The 13,283-nt window shown below is 36.0% G+C and overlaps 1 protein-coding gene across 5 annotated transcripts in view; it reads left to right on the forward strand.

The window, feature by feature from the left end:
• ANKRD28 (ankyrin repeat domain 28) overlaps window positions 1-13,283 on the forward strand; it is a 134,552-nt gene that overhangs the window by 87,394 nt on the left and 33,875 nt on the right. For all 5 annotated transcript variants that reach the window (XR_012994709.1, XM_076331240.1, XM_076331238.1 and 2 more), the window contains 4 exons: window positions 1,662-1,862; window positions 2,629-2,716; window positions 7,629-7,771; window positions 8,872-9,084. Coding sequence is in view for 4 of the 5 variants with exons in the window: in XM_076331238.1 (XP_076187353.1) it covers window positions 1,662-1,862; window positions 2,629-2,716; window positions 7,629-7,771; window positions 8,872-9,084 (645 nt within the window). In the remaining variant the exon portion in view is untranslated. The remainder of the gene's footprint in view (window positions 1-1,661; window positions 1,863-2,628; window positions 2,717-7,628; window positions 7,772-8,871; window positions 9,085-13,283) is intronic.

The raw sequence follows: 13,283 nt of genomic DNA on the forward strand, positions 1-13,283 counted from the left end.
CCCTAAAAGCAATGATAGGTGCCTGTCAGAATTTTCTGTTTATAAACACGGTAAGTCATAGGAGCCCACATACGTAGATGGAGAGGTGGTTGGTACATGTAGGCACTGTTTTCCAGCTTGACAGACTTACCTGGTTTTTTAGGCGTTAGATGAAAAAAGCTGTAATGAAAAAAACCTCTTGATAATGATTTCAGTAAAACATGTGGACTTACTCTTGAAGCAAGGACAGCTGCAATTGAACAAGGACATTGAAACATGCAAAATAGCTGGAATTACAGATTTAGCTGTCAACTGCGCAAGTTCAAGCAACTTCATGCCAAGACTGTCATGCTCCAGACCTTTATATTTGTGTGCCTGGTGTACTTTGCGCCAATTAAAAAAAAAAAAAAAAAAAGGAAAGAAACCCTAAGCAGATTCACTAATTCTTGAAATTCATTAATGCATATGCGCAGAAAAATATAAGAAATTATTTTAATGCAGTGCTTCCTTCTACAAAAGGGGTAATAGCTGTTCCAAAATTTCCTTGTTCTGATTATGTTTTTTTTGAACCAGATATTAAGAAAAACCAAAAGTTCAAAATATTTATTAGATTTTTAAAGTGCTAAATCTGCTTGTTTCTTAGAGAATAGAAGCTATTCCATTTCTCATTTAAATTACAAGCCTGTGATGCAGTATTTTCACTTTTATGTTTGTTCCTATTTTATTTTTTATTGACAGTAGAAGAAATTTGAGGGGTTTGAATATAATTTATTGTAATAAATAGAATCAAATGTTACTTAGCATTCTGCTCCTGGCTGAGAATAATACCTAGCTATTGTACCACAGAGTAATTTGAAATTTCCAGTAACTACTTGTGGTAACATGTTTTAAGTTCGAAGTGCCAACCATTTGTTTGAGTTGGCAGTCACTGAAAGCAATTAGTGAATTATGGGAAGGTCATGAAGTTGATGTAAAATGTCGTATTCATTGTCATGTTGATATTGCCAACAGATTTATGCATTCCGATTGTGTGCACATATTTTAATGTGCATTTGTTTATCTTGCTGTAAGAATTAGTCTTATTTGTCAAATTTTCACAGCTTGTACTTTTAACAAAAGGAAATGAATAATCTTTTTGTGATGGAATTCAGTGCAACAACTTGAAATGGTTTCCAGGAGTTTTGCAACAGTATATGTTGAAACTTTTTGTGACCATGCTCTGTTTTATCTGTGGTTCTCTAAATGTACATTTAATAAGCTGCTCTTCTCTTTGCCATTTCTAGACTTTGACAGTTCAAAAATTTTGCTTGGCAAATTGATGAAAATTTATTATAAGTTCATAGTACTTCACTAATCCTTAGCAATGGAAGAAATCCTAAGGAGGTTTATTGAGCTTTGGAAGTTAGTTGTGATGACAAAACAGTTTGCCAGCCAGCTTAAGGAACTGAATAAAAGACCTGGAAATGATTGATTCAGTTGAGTCCTGTAAGGAGTATATTGCTCATGTTCTTGAGAACAGCCCCAAATCTGGATTTATGATAAAGTACAAATCCCAAAGCATAAGATAATGTTGACAAAAGAACAAATTGTAAATAGTTCTATTCCATTATACTGTCCTTGGATTTAAGGCTGGCATTTCAAATCTTTACTAAGTGGCTTGGTTTTTTTGTAAATGCTTTCAGGATGCTGTTCAGGTGTTGTTAAAGCATTCAGCGGATGTCAATGCTCGTGATAAAAACTGGCAGACACCCCTACATATAGCAGCTGCAAACAAAGCTGTGAAATGTGCTGAAGCTTTGGTGCCTCTCCTAAGCAACGTAAATGTGTCTGATCGAGCAGGCAGAACTGCATTGCATCATGCAGCCTTCAGTGGACATGTTGAGGTAAGAGCTACCTTTCTTAGCTTGTTTCCCACTCGTTCTGTCCCTCACGTTTCTGATGTTTAGTTTCTCAGTTTAAAATCACGTTTCCCATCACCTCAGAAAACTCCAAGGCTTTTTGAATGTCTTTTGTATGCATCTGTGTACAAAATGGTTGTAGAAAATACATGTTACGTCATTTAGTTGGAAGATTATTACATCATTCACCTTAAGACAGAAGTAAATTTGCCTGAGTTCAGTGGAGTTAAACCAGTAATAGATAAATTTAAAATGGAAAAAAGAAGATATTTTTCTGTTCAGTAGATAGTGAACATATGGAATGTGTTGTCACTGAAATATGGAGGAAATACATGTAATAAGCTCTAACTCGCTAGGTTTCAAGCCCTGAAAAATGACCGCTGAGAAATTCCCATTTTAATTGTGCATAGGTAATTGGAGACAAATTGTCAATAGGCTTGCTTTTAGTGATTACCTTTAGTGAATCCCTTAGTAATAGCCCGAAGATTTTAAAGATTCCACAGCTTTGCCATATTTAACTGGGAAATAGTTTTGTTGACAACGACTTTTGTGTTCTTTACAGTCACTTCATTATTGCTGCCAAGGTGGGCAGCCAGGTTTTTTTCAAGCTTATGGAATAGTCAAAAAACAACACATGTAAATCCTTTGAAAATGCATATATTTTTGTTTTCTCCTATTATTTTCTTTGTCTAACTTTAAGCAGAGTTTTCCATTATGAATAGAGGATTTCTTTTCTTTCTGTTTATCTCAGATGGTCAGCTTACTTTTGTCTAGAGGGGCCAATATTAATGCATTTGACAAGAAAGACAGACGAGCTATACATTGGGCAGCATATATGGGTAAGTACATATTTCAGTTGATTACTATTGTGGTAGTAAAAAAAAAATCACCTAATGTTTAGTAAAAAAAAAAATCACCTAATGTTTAGTGATTTTATATATTTCTAGGAAAAATATTTACGTTGTAAGCATTGAGGTTATCTGTGTGTCTGCCAGAAAACCATTAATTGTATACTTCAAATTGCCTTGTAAATGTGTTTTTGTGGTGAGAAAAATCAATTTGTTGAAAAAGTAAGTAATTTTGTTCTTTAAAAAGAAGGAACTATCTTCCTCAATCAGCAGGTGTCTAATCGCAGGTGAAAACTTTTGCAATAATGCTAAATAGCAAGTAAGCAATTAATACAAGTGGCACCTGAAACAGAGGATTGTTACACCAACCTCGGGGATTGTATTTTAAAAGAATAACATTCCATTTCTAAAACTCCCAAATTCTTGCCTTGCCACTCTTATTCCAGGAGTGGATAATTATTGTTCTCATGGTATTAATCAATGCACTGGCAGTACTGTCAGAGTAATGTACTTCATTGCCTTTTATCAGACTGTCATTTTATTAAGTGGCAGTTTTCTTCAGCATAGCTATAATAAACAGTAGAGCTTTGTATCTCAAGCTTCATTTAAAATATGAGCAATATAAACCATTGAAAGGTGAATCATAGAAAATGCAGATTAAGAGTTCTAGGCTGACACTGACAAAGACTTCTTAGCTTTGGCTAATCGCTTTGTTTCTAAGTAATTCGCATGCAACTGCAGATTGTATTTGTCATTGCAGAATATATTGTACCTGCTCAGAAGCCAAAAAACATAATGCCTCTTTGACTTCCAGAAAATGTCTAAAAATGCCCTTGAACACATGCAACGTGTGTTGTCTATGAGCAGTGAACAATTAAGTTTCAGTATCAATTTCAGGAAGAAGCCAGTGGAGATGATTCCATGGTCATGATTGTTACTCAGTATTTTAGCTTATTGCTTCATAATTTTATCCAGCCAAGGGAGAAGAATAAAAGCAGTAGCATCAGTATTATATGAATCTGCATGCCTGGGAATTTCTTTGAAGATGAAATGGGGAAATAAGACTTCATTATATGTAACTTCTTGTTCCTGTTATGTTTTGATGATCTGCATTTTCCTAAATTTTAAATTCTTCAGAAAATACATATCTATATGCCTAAGATACCATCTTATAAAACTTAAGGAGAAGAACAGTCAGGAAGAGAACAGGGTCCTATTATTTATGGCAGCTTTTGTTTTTTCAGAGGTGATCTAAAAATGTGAACCTTTTTGTTCCAGTTATAAGAGGAAAATACTACTTGGAATGACTGTCTCAGTAAAAACCTTTATATATAGGGTTTATAAAGGAGCACCTTTATTTTTGACAAACATTTAAGTTAATGTACAAGGAGAGTAATATCTATATTGCCCCTTCCCTGAGTAAAACAAACTAATTTTACTGTATCTGTTATCAAACCAAAAAATAAACACACATAAACTAGGAAATTACATGGACTCATTATGTTGATATCTCTAAGTCTAGTATAACTCTGCCTTGGAGGTCTGGTCTTAGGCAAAATGCCCCTCAATATGCAGCTTGGTATTAATGCTCATTATGATGAATGAGAGAATTACTTATAAATAGGCATAATGCTGTGTAATGTGTATGCGTGGGGGGTGGTTCCTAAAAACAGACTTAAGGTTGCTAATTAAACATATTTCTCATCTGTGATTCTGTGGCATTGAGTATCTTATATAACTGCTTTGGAGTTGTTACATTTGTCCAAGCGATGTTTCCCAGTCTTGCCAGGAAAGAGCAAATGGAAGCAGTAACTTAAAAGTGGAAATAAAATTTTAAACTTACATACTGAGCAAAACAATGAGCAGTACCATGTGGGGCAATACGTATTTAAATGCAGTTGCCAAAAACCTTACCCTGAGTTTTGGGTGTTGATAATTGAGTTGTTTGTTGTATGAAATGTACTTTGGTCCAAGGACTGAGAATTCTGGTCTTTACAAATGCAAAACTGCACATTTACAAAATTGGGCTTGTTCGTAAGATCTCAACGGTTGTAAGAGTGATCTTCTCACAAACACCTTGATTCACACAAAAATGGAGTTATTAACTGTTGTCTTTGCACAACTCTGTGTTTCAGGCCATTTTCACATTAGTCTTATGTCCCTGACAATACAGGTCTGAAATAATCTGATAGCAATGTAAAATAAGGCTGTGAAATCCATATGTGAAATGCTAAAAAGAACGACAGGACCCTGTTGAACTGTCTTCAGAGAAAAAGACTTGAATGTGCCAGTGAACTATGAAGTGATCATCACAGCATTAATACTCTAACTTATAATTTGAAGCTGTATGATATTGCACTTCAAGTACTGATACCAGTACTTGAAACAGAGAAGTTAAAGAACAATCTTCATTATTGATCCAATGTTCTTTGCGATATTTTGTATTAGTATTTTGTAATCTACATACATATGCAAAGCAATGTCTGTGACAGGCTGTCCAACCACCTTACTCAAGGTGACTATTTGCAAAATTTTGTTGAATGAAACTTGTGCATGAGATGGCAGAGACCTGACGAGCATCAGTGAGAGGACAGAGATGTTTTCTGGCTTGTGCTCACCTAGATGAGAGAAAAGTCTTCTATTTTTCAGATAAGCTACGTTTATTCCAATTTTAGTCAGTGCTATTTCATAGGCTATTAACAGGAAACTGTTAATGAACAATGTTTGGGTGGGAAAACTGTAATTTATCTGACGTCAATCAACCTAAATATCCTTGCAGACAGTAGAGTAGAAAAAGCTTTTGAAAGTCTTCAAACAAGGGAAAAAAACCTGTGACATTCTCTCTCACTATTTAGAGCCATTTTACACTGCTCCAATTCTTTGAAGAAAGCCTTAAAGCTTTTCCACTGTATAAAACTGACCATAGAATAAAAAGTTATGCTTTTCGTCACTGTACTATAAATAACTTTCTAGGGTTATATCCATTGTTTCCCTTCCTTCCTGCTTTTCACCCGGCTCCGTTGCTGTCCAGCTGCAATGCTGCGACTAAAATGGACTTTCATTCTTGCGTGCTAGCGTCGCCCTCATTAGTGTATCAGGATGGCTCCTCAGCGCTTCCCACTTCAAGTACCTTGCTCTTCTGTTTGAGTGTCTTCCACTGATTGCTGCTTGCGTTTTCAATGCAGGTCAGGGATTTTTTGGTGTTTTTTTTCTCTTTAAAGTTTTTCTGCCACTGTTCTGTTCAGCGTCTCTCATCCTTTCACTGCTTTCAATATCTTCTATACTTCTGTCTCTCATGTAGGGCTTGTTTTCATTCTTGTCCCTGTTATATTTGGGTCAGAAGATGAGTATCGTGTTTACATTTCTCTTTCTCTTCTTTTCTACAATACTGAAGTAATTCAGAAGTGAAATATTGCAGCACTTCACATTGCACTGGTAAACTATGTTTCTGATCAGTATAGCTAGTAAAATGTCGTTTTGTATGTTGCTGGGCATGAGCATAAAACAGGTATCATGGTGACCGAATGTTTATCAAAATAGCTTTATCTGTATTCCTTTGGGTAGACACTTTGAATCAAACTTTTGCAAATTCTCTTAGTCATTGAAAAAGCAAAGACCCTCACTTTTTATGAAGCACTTAAACTGAAGGCTGGATTTGATACTTTTTACTTAGATGTCTGACTGGATAAGCAGACGTATTCATTGTGCCCCTCACCACTTTTTAAGTAAGGTAAGGGTGTCACTTGAAAGGTAAAACAAAGAATCCCACATCTGTCTGTATGGGTCAGTTACAAAGGTAAAGCACTAAATGTATTGTGGTCTATTTAACTCAAGTCTGCTCCTTTATTCTGCAGACTTTGTCATGATTACCTGTGTGTTTTCAGTGATGGACTCATTTGGCAGCTAAATTAACAACAGAGCAAGAATGACAGATTTTTTGGGTTACCCCTTTTTCATAGCTTTTCTCTTAGCGTGCAGTGTCACAACTGCGTGCAAGCTAGAGGGGGAGCATGCGGGCACGGTGAAGGGGAAAGCTGGTTGCCCTTCGCAGCAGCGGTGCAGTGTTGGGGCCCCTGGCCCAGCCACAAAGCTGGTGATGAGAGTGACTGCCCGCTACTTCAGGGTGGGCTCCCCGCCCTCCCTTCCCTTTTCCACCCTCTTACCTGGAACTTCCCCGAGCTCATCCCTTCCCCATGATCCCACTCGACTCTTACTCTCCTCCCAGTGACTTAGGAGAATAGTTGATGCTTTCAAAAGGCTATGGTTCCTCAGAGGCCTGAGTCAGTTTTGAAAATACAGCTTTGTTAAATCCTGTATGATTTGGGTCAACATTTTAAAGGCTTTGCAAGTAAAGGAAGTTGGATTGGGGGGGGATATATTTTTATTTAAAAATAGAATATTTTCTTGTTTTCATGTTTGTGTAATTTTTTCGAAGTTTATGCTGAAGGCCTTAAAAACCATAATGGGCATGTTTGCAGTTGAGGTGAAGGTGGAAGACTGACAGTCACATTCTCTTTCAAGTTGTTAACAGAAATTTGCAGTAAATGTTTAATAATTACAAAGTTATTTCACCTCTCTAGTTCTCAAATCTTCAAAAAAAAATCCTTCTGTGTAAGCAGAAGACAAGATTATTTTTTTAGTATACAGGATTATTTTTGCAGTATAAATAGTATGATTATTGGAGGGGGTATGTGGAAATACTCTCTTCTGGAGATGAATATTTTATGTTGCTTTTATAGCTTATGATACAATTAGAATACAAGAACAATTCTTTATTTTCCAGATCAGGTCCAAATGGATAACGTCTCGTTCATGTTATAACAATTGTACAATTACTAAGTTTGTAAACTTGTGCTGGTTAATATAAAATGCAACTTCATTCTTTTTGTCTTTATTCTTTTAGGTCATATTGAAGTTGTGAAATTACTTGTAGCCCATGGAGCTGAAGTGACATGCAAAGACAAGAAATCATATACACCCTTACATGCTGCAGCATCTAGTGGGATGATCAGTGTAGTCAAATATCTTCTAGATCTTGGAGTTGATGTAAGGAAGAATAAAACAAAGTGATACATATTTTTTTGTTGTTTGAAATGCTCTTGTTAGTATTGCAGCACACTATTTAGAGGCAGGTTATGATATAGTGAGAACAGCATTTCCGAGGATCTTCCATTCACATGCTTTTTTTGTTTTAAAACCTCATTCCCCAAAATAACTTAAAAGCCTTGCAGATTTTGCACAATTATTTGGAAATAAATTTGTATTTAGTAGGTTTTTTTGTTCATTTGGTATTTCTTACTCTTAGTTCATTGGACTGGAACTCAGGAAATAGGAATTCCGTTCCTAGCTTTGCCACACAATCCTTTTTGAACTGCAGGAAATTAAACTCTTTTGCTTCAGTTATTTGTAAAATATAGATGTTACTGACTTTCTTAGACCATGTAGGTTTTGGGAAATACTAAAAATTGTGAGAAACTTCAATACTACAGTAAGGAAGGCCGTATTAATATTGAAGTGCAAAATAGATTAAAAGGCTGCACAGTACTACAGTACCTGCATATAGAAAGTGTGTTAACAACAAACTGTGAAACTCTGTAAGAAATCTACATTGTGCATCACATGTTAGTCTTACAAGGCTGGAGAATCCTGCCAAAGTTCTATCTTGAGAAGTAGATCAGAATTCAGTATCATGTTGTGCACAACAACAAATTCTACTTCTGTACACACCCCACCCCCCAAAAAAAAAAGTCCCTTTGACCTCTGTTTTTAACGGAAACCCGCAAATGTTGTTGAAAAATGATAGAGGTCCGTGCTGTGCTTAGTCTGTACTGCCTGTGCAAATTGCCACTGTTAACATTTTTTCCATACATGTGTTCTGTCAAGTTGCATACTGCATACAGGAAACTGGTGTGGAGACAATGGGAGGAGGCTGGCTCACTTGTAAAGTAATGATACTCTTCCCTGGTACACGCTTCTCGATCAAAGTACTACATCGAGAACTTGCTTTTAATTTCTGGTTTTGAAGAGCTCCAAAATGTAATGGAGGAGAAGTCTCATGACATGAGATTTTTTTGTCGTAATTCAATGCTGCAGTAGTACAGGTTTTTGCCTGCTAACTAATCCTGTTCGGTTTTTTTCTCTGATAGATGAACGAACCAAATGCCTATGGAAATACTCCTCTCCACGTAGCTTGCTACAACGGGCAAGATGTTGTAGTGAATGAACTCATAGATTGCGGTGCTAATGTAAATCAAATGAATGAGAAGGGGTTTACACCTTTGCACTTTGCTGCTGCATCAACACATGGAGCATTGTGTTTAGAGCTTTTGGTCTGTAATGGAGCAGATGTAAATATGAAGGTAGGTGAATCCAAAGCCATCCATTCACTCTTAAAGATGCAGTCCATCTTTATCAGAGGTAATTTTTCAAAATCATTGTTACAGTAACGTTTATAAGTTCCCACTGATGGATAGAGTACTTCTGTGAAAAGTACTATAGAAAAAATGAGCCAGTATGTTGCTTCAAGGAACTTGATCTGAATCTGAAAACCTCAATGGGATACAGTAAATAGTATTGTCATCTTTATTCTTTACCCTTTTGTGCTATCTGGTCAATCTTGATTATATTTAAATGTCAGAATTCCACATAATTTGTCTTCTCTAGTCTATTCATAGGAGTAAGAGCAAATCATATGGAAAAATGCAAAAGAACATGTTTTTCTTATAAATAAGCAGCATTAACGAAATCAAGGATATTTCAGAGAAATGTGTATGAACAGGCTAATTGCTGGAGCAATTGAAGAGCTGATAACATAAGATCCTAAAATCTAATTAATAAGGGAGAGTTGTGAAGGGTGTATTAAAAATACAAAGATAAGTAGATTAGGCCAATGAAAAGTCTTAAACAGCTGGTTTTTTAATTACTCCAGCAGAACTTTGTGAGCAGAGCCAGTGTAAGTTTTACATCTCTACTTGGTCACAAGTCTTTGGCTGCAGAATATTCCTTAGAATCCAGTCTTAGTGTAGGTAGAATTTCTAATCCACACAAACATAAAAGCAAACTATAACCTATATCTCTTATTATCTTTTCAAGTGTGTAGGGTAAAGTCTTGAGATGTGAGAGAGAGGTGAGAGAGAGATGAGAGACCTTCCGTTTTGTATTAAGTTGATTTTTTACTCTAGTAATGAAAACTTAACTGTGTTCAGAAATATTCAGTGGCAGTATCTGGTGTCTTGACAGGTTTCAGGCTGGGGGAAGTGGGAAACGGGTATATGGAATGAAGAGTTGAAGTGTTCCTCTTACAAAATATCTAATTGCCTGTACTGTTGCCCACATGTGGCAGGAAGAGAATTATCTATCCTTTTGTTTCTTTAAATAAATAAATAATCTGTTTAATAGTTATGCCTGAATTTCAGCACAATCTGGATAAGAGGTGAATGTTAGAATAGCTAACATTTCTGTTAAAAATCGTGGGGTTTGTGGCTCGCTCATGTAAGATATGCACACTGATTTTCAGCAAACTAATTCTAAAATACAGATTATATCTATTGTTAGTACAAAATCTGTAGCCCACTGAAAATTTGGGAGTAATTTAAAAATAAGCTATTTGTGGAGAAATCTTAGATATATGTTACTGCTCACTTTTACATATATTTAAACATGCAGCATTTAATGGAAACGTACTTAAACTCAGCTGTGGAAAAATTCATCACCAAAGTGCCCTGGAGAAGTAAGGAGCAGTGCTAAAGGGTTTATTACCAACTTGGGCTAAAATACACAGGTCACAGTCCATTTATTTTTGTTGCCAGCTTTCTGCTCTGCATAACGTCCTAGAATGGATATGACTGAGGGTTTAGTCTTACAGGGCTGACTTCTGTCCTACATTCTTGAAACATCATTTCTCAGTAATGTATGTTCTGACATGAAAATAATCCCACAATGTTAAATATACTAATGATTATGTACATATGTTACTTACACAAATAAGAACAAGAGAAACATAAATATTAGCAAGCAAAGAATTACTCTTTTCCTATATGCTGGGTTGCAACGGGTCATGACTTTGTGCATATTTCTGATGTTGAAGAAAGAAGTGGGGAGGGCTTCACTTCAGAAGGATGTGCAGCAAGTAATGGTGGTTGGGGGTTTTTGGCTATTCATTTTCAAATGCACCTTAATTGTAGGTTAGGAATGAAAATGAAAAACTTCCAACATTCTATTAGGGTAATTAAACACTGTTAAAGATTACTGTAATCTTTATGTTTGAACTGAAAATAAGAATCTTTGTTTTACATATGGTATATGCTGTAGATACTGACTACATTTAGTTAGTTATAACACTAAGTTAACTTAGAAATTGTGCAGAGAATGGCTAATATCTTCAAAGTGACTGGCAAAGTTCCTGAATTCTTTGAAGTTTATAATGTGGGTGAACTTTTGTCTGGAGGTGACAAAAGCTGTTCTGAACATCAGAGATATGTATTGTTGCCTTCCTTCCCATTCAATTTTAAGTTACGGGATCCAAAGTATAGATTTGTCAGTTTCTGTAACTTAAAAAAAAAAAAAATCCTTAGAAGATTTAGGTAAACAGGGGTTTTCCCTTAAGCTTACTCTGAGATGACAGAATCATTTTTTTCTGAAACATGATAGTGATGGGGCTGGGAAATGCAGTCTGAAGCATATCAGAGAGCTGAGAATTTCAGCTGAAGTCTAAGAGCTTAGTAAAGATTTGGCTACTGAAGTTAACCTGCTTCAGAATAAAATGTCTTTACAGTGGAAAGGGTTATTAGCTTTAGCTATAGGTTGGCTGTAATTAAAATGTGTTGATTTAGTAAGTATCAATACTGTTAAGTGCAAAATTAAGCAAGTAGGGTTGTGTAGGGATTTAAGCAATTATAGCTTGAAAACAGCATTTATCCCGTTTCCACACCAACATGTGTCTCTTGTAATTCTGTTAGTAGCATTTCTGTGGATTTATACCAGTATGACTGAATTTGGCCTGTGGATTTGCACCTGAAGGTGTGAACAGCCTTACCTTGTATATGAAAACTTACCACTTGCACTCTTGAAAAGTGGAAGAACTGGGGCAAAAGAAAATCGTTTCCAAGTCAACTGCTGCTTCCCTGGAAAGGCCTATAAGGATAAATCTTGGATTTAATCAGAAGAACAATCCCTAACAAATAGCGAAGGGAAATTGAATTAGAATATGTTGTGTAGCTAAGAATAATTTGTAGAGTTAAAACGGGATGCTTTTAGAGCATTCTTACTAAGTATTTATTGAAACCAAGTCTGTTCAGTTTCAAAAGACTAGACAGTACTATTAGAGCACTTTCTGCTGTGGATGACCTAGTGGAGAGAGCAAAAAGGAAACACTCTTTTTCTTGATGGCAGATGGAGGGTAAGTGCTTGTGCATATCTGTGGATGCTGGCCTCATCTCAAGAAGGAAATATGTAGCAGAAGATAATGGAACAGTAGAAATATGTTATATGCTTTTTATCACCTCTGTAGGCAGAGGACATCATTTCATACTTGGTTTTTGTAGCCTTGTCAGTGTCCATATAGTACTGTAGAACAGTGAATCCTGTTAAGTATTGCTCATTACTGCAGCACTCTCTCCTCACTATTCAGGATTTCCATGCATGGAAGAACATGTTGAAATGAGTACATAATGGGACAGTATTAATTGTTTTGTGGGCCCCCTTGCTGCTTGAAAATTCAGTGACCTAAATAGAAAAAGTTTTTTACTTCCATTGGTGATACTAGAACATAAATATTGTTGCTAGGGGGAGATTTCACTTGGAGGAATGCTGTGACATGATAGACCCACATTTCCCCTGACCCTCAGTAAAGCTCAGTAGTCTGAGCACGGTTAATATCTGAGTAATCACTTGATAGAACACCTTCTGCTGTGTGTTAATTCTTTCTGTCTAATAGCAATTACTGTTCTTAGCAAATTTTGTATGATCTTAAGTATTTTGTGGATATGTTTTCTCTAGTGATAGAGGAGATTTGGGTGATTTCTTTCCTATTACCACACTTAATTGAGTTTCAGTGAAGACAACAAAAGTTATTAGCCCGTAGCTATTCTATCATGTGCTCTGATCCTATCTGATCTCGTAAAATCAGTCAGCTGTAGTTAACTTAATATTTAGATAGAAGACCTTAAAGGCATAAAAAATGGAAATTGAAGCAAAAGTTTTGAAGACACCTCCTTGCTTATGCAGTCCAACCTCCTGGTATCTCAGGAGACAGTACTTTGCTCAATAAATAGAGCCTTGCTGTTCCATTGCTTAAAGAACTCTTTGGCTACTAGTTCTGATTCTGTATATCCTTCCCTAGTGACAATGTCTAGGAAGGGAATTCTGAATGCAGTCCTATACGTAGCAGTTCAGCTTCAACATGGAAATTATCATCTTCATTTAATTTTATACCTGTTCTATGTTAGTATGTTGATAGACAATTGCGTCTTATGTTATTCCTGGGTTGCAAAGGAACCTGCAGACTGTTAGACTGGAGAGAGGCACTGTAGATATTCATAGAATCAGAATAGTTTGGGTT

Source organism: Aptenodytes patagonicus, chromosome 2 (genome assembly GCF_965638725.1).
Source record: "Aptenodytes patagonicus chromosome 2, bAptPat1.pri.cur, whole genome shotgun sequence".
NCBI lineage: Eukaryota > Metazoa > Chordata > Aves > Sphenisciformes > Spheniscidae > Aptenodytes > Aptenodytes patagonicus.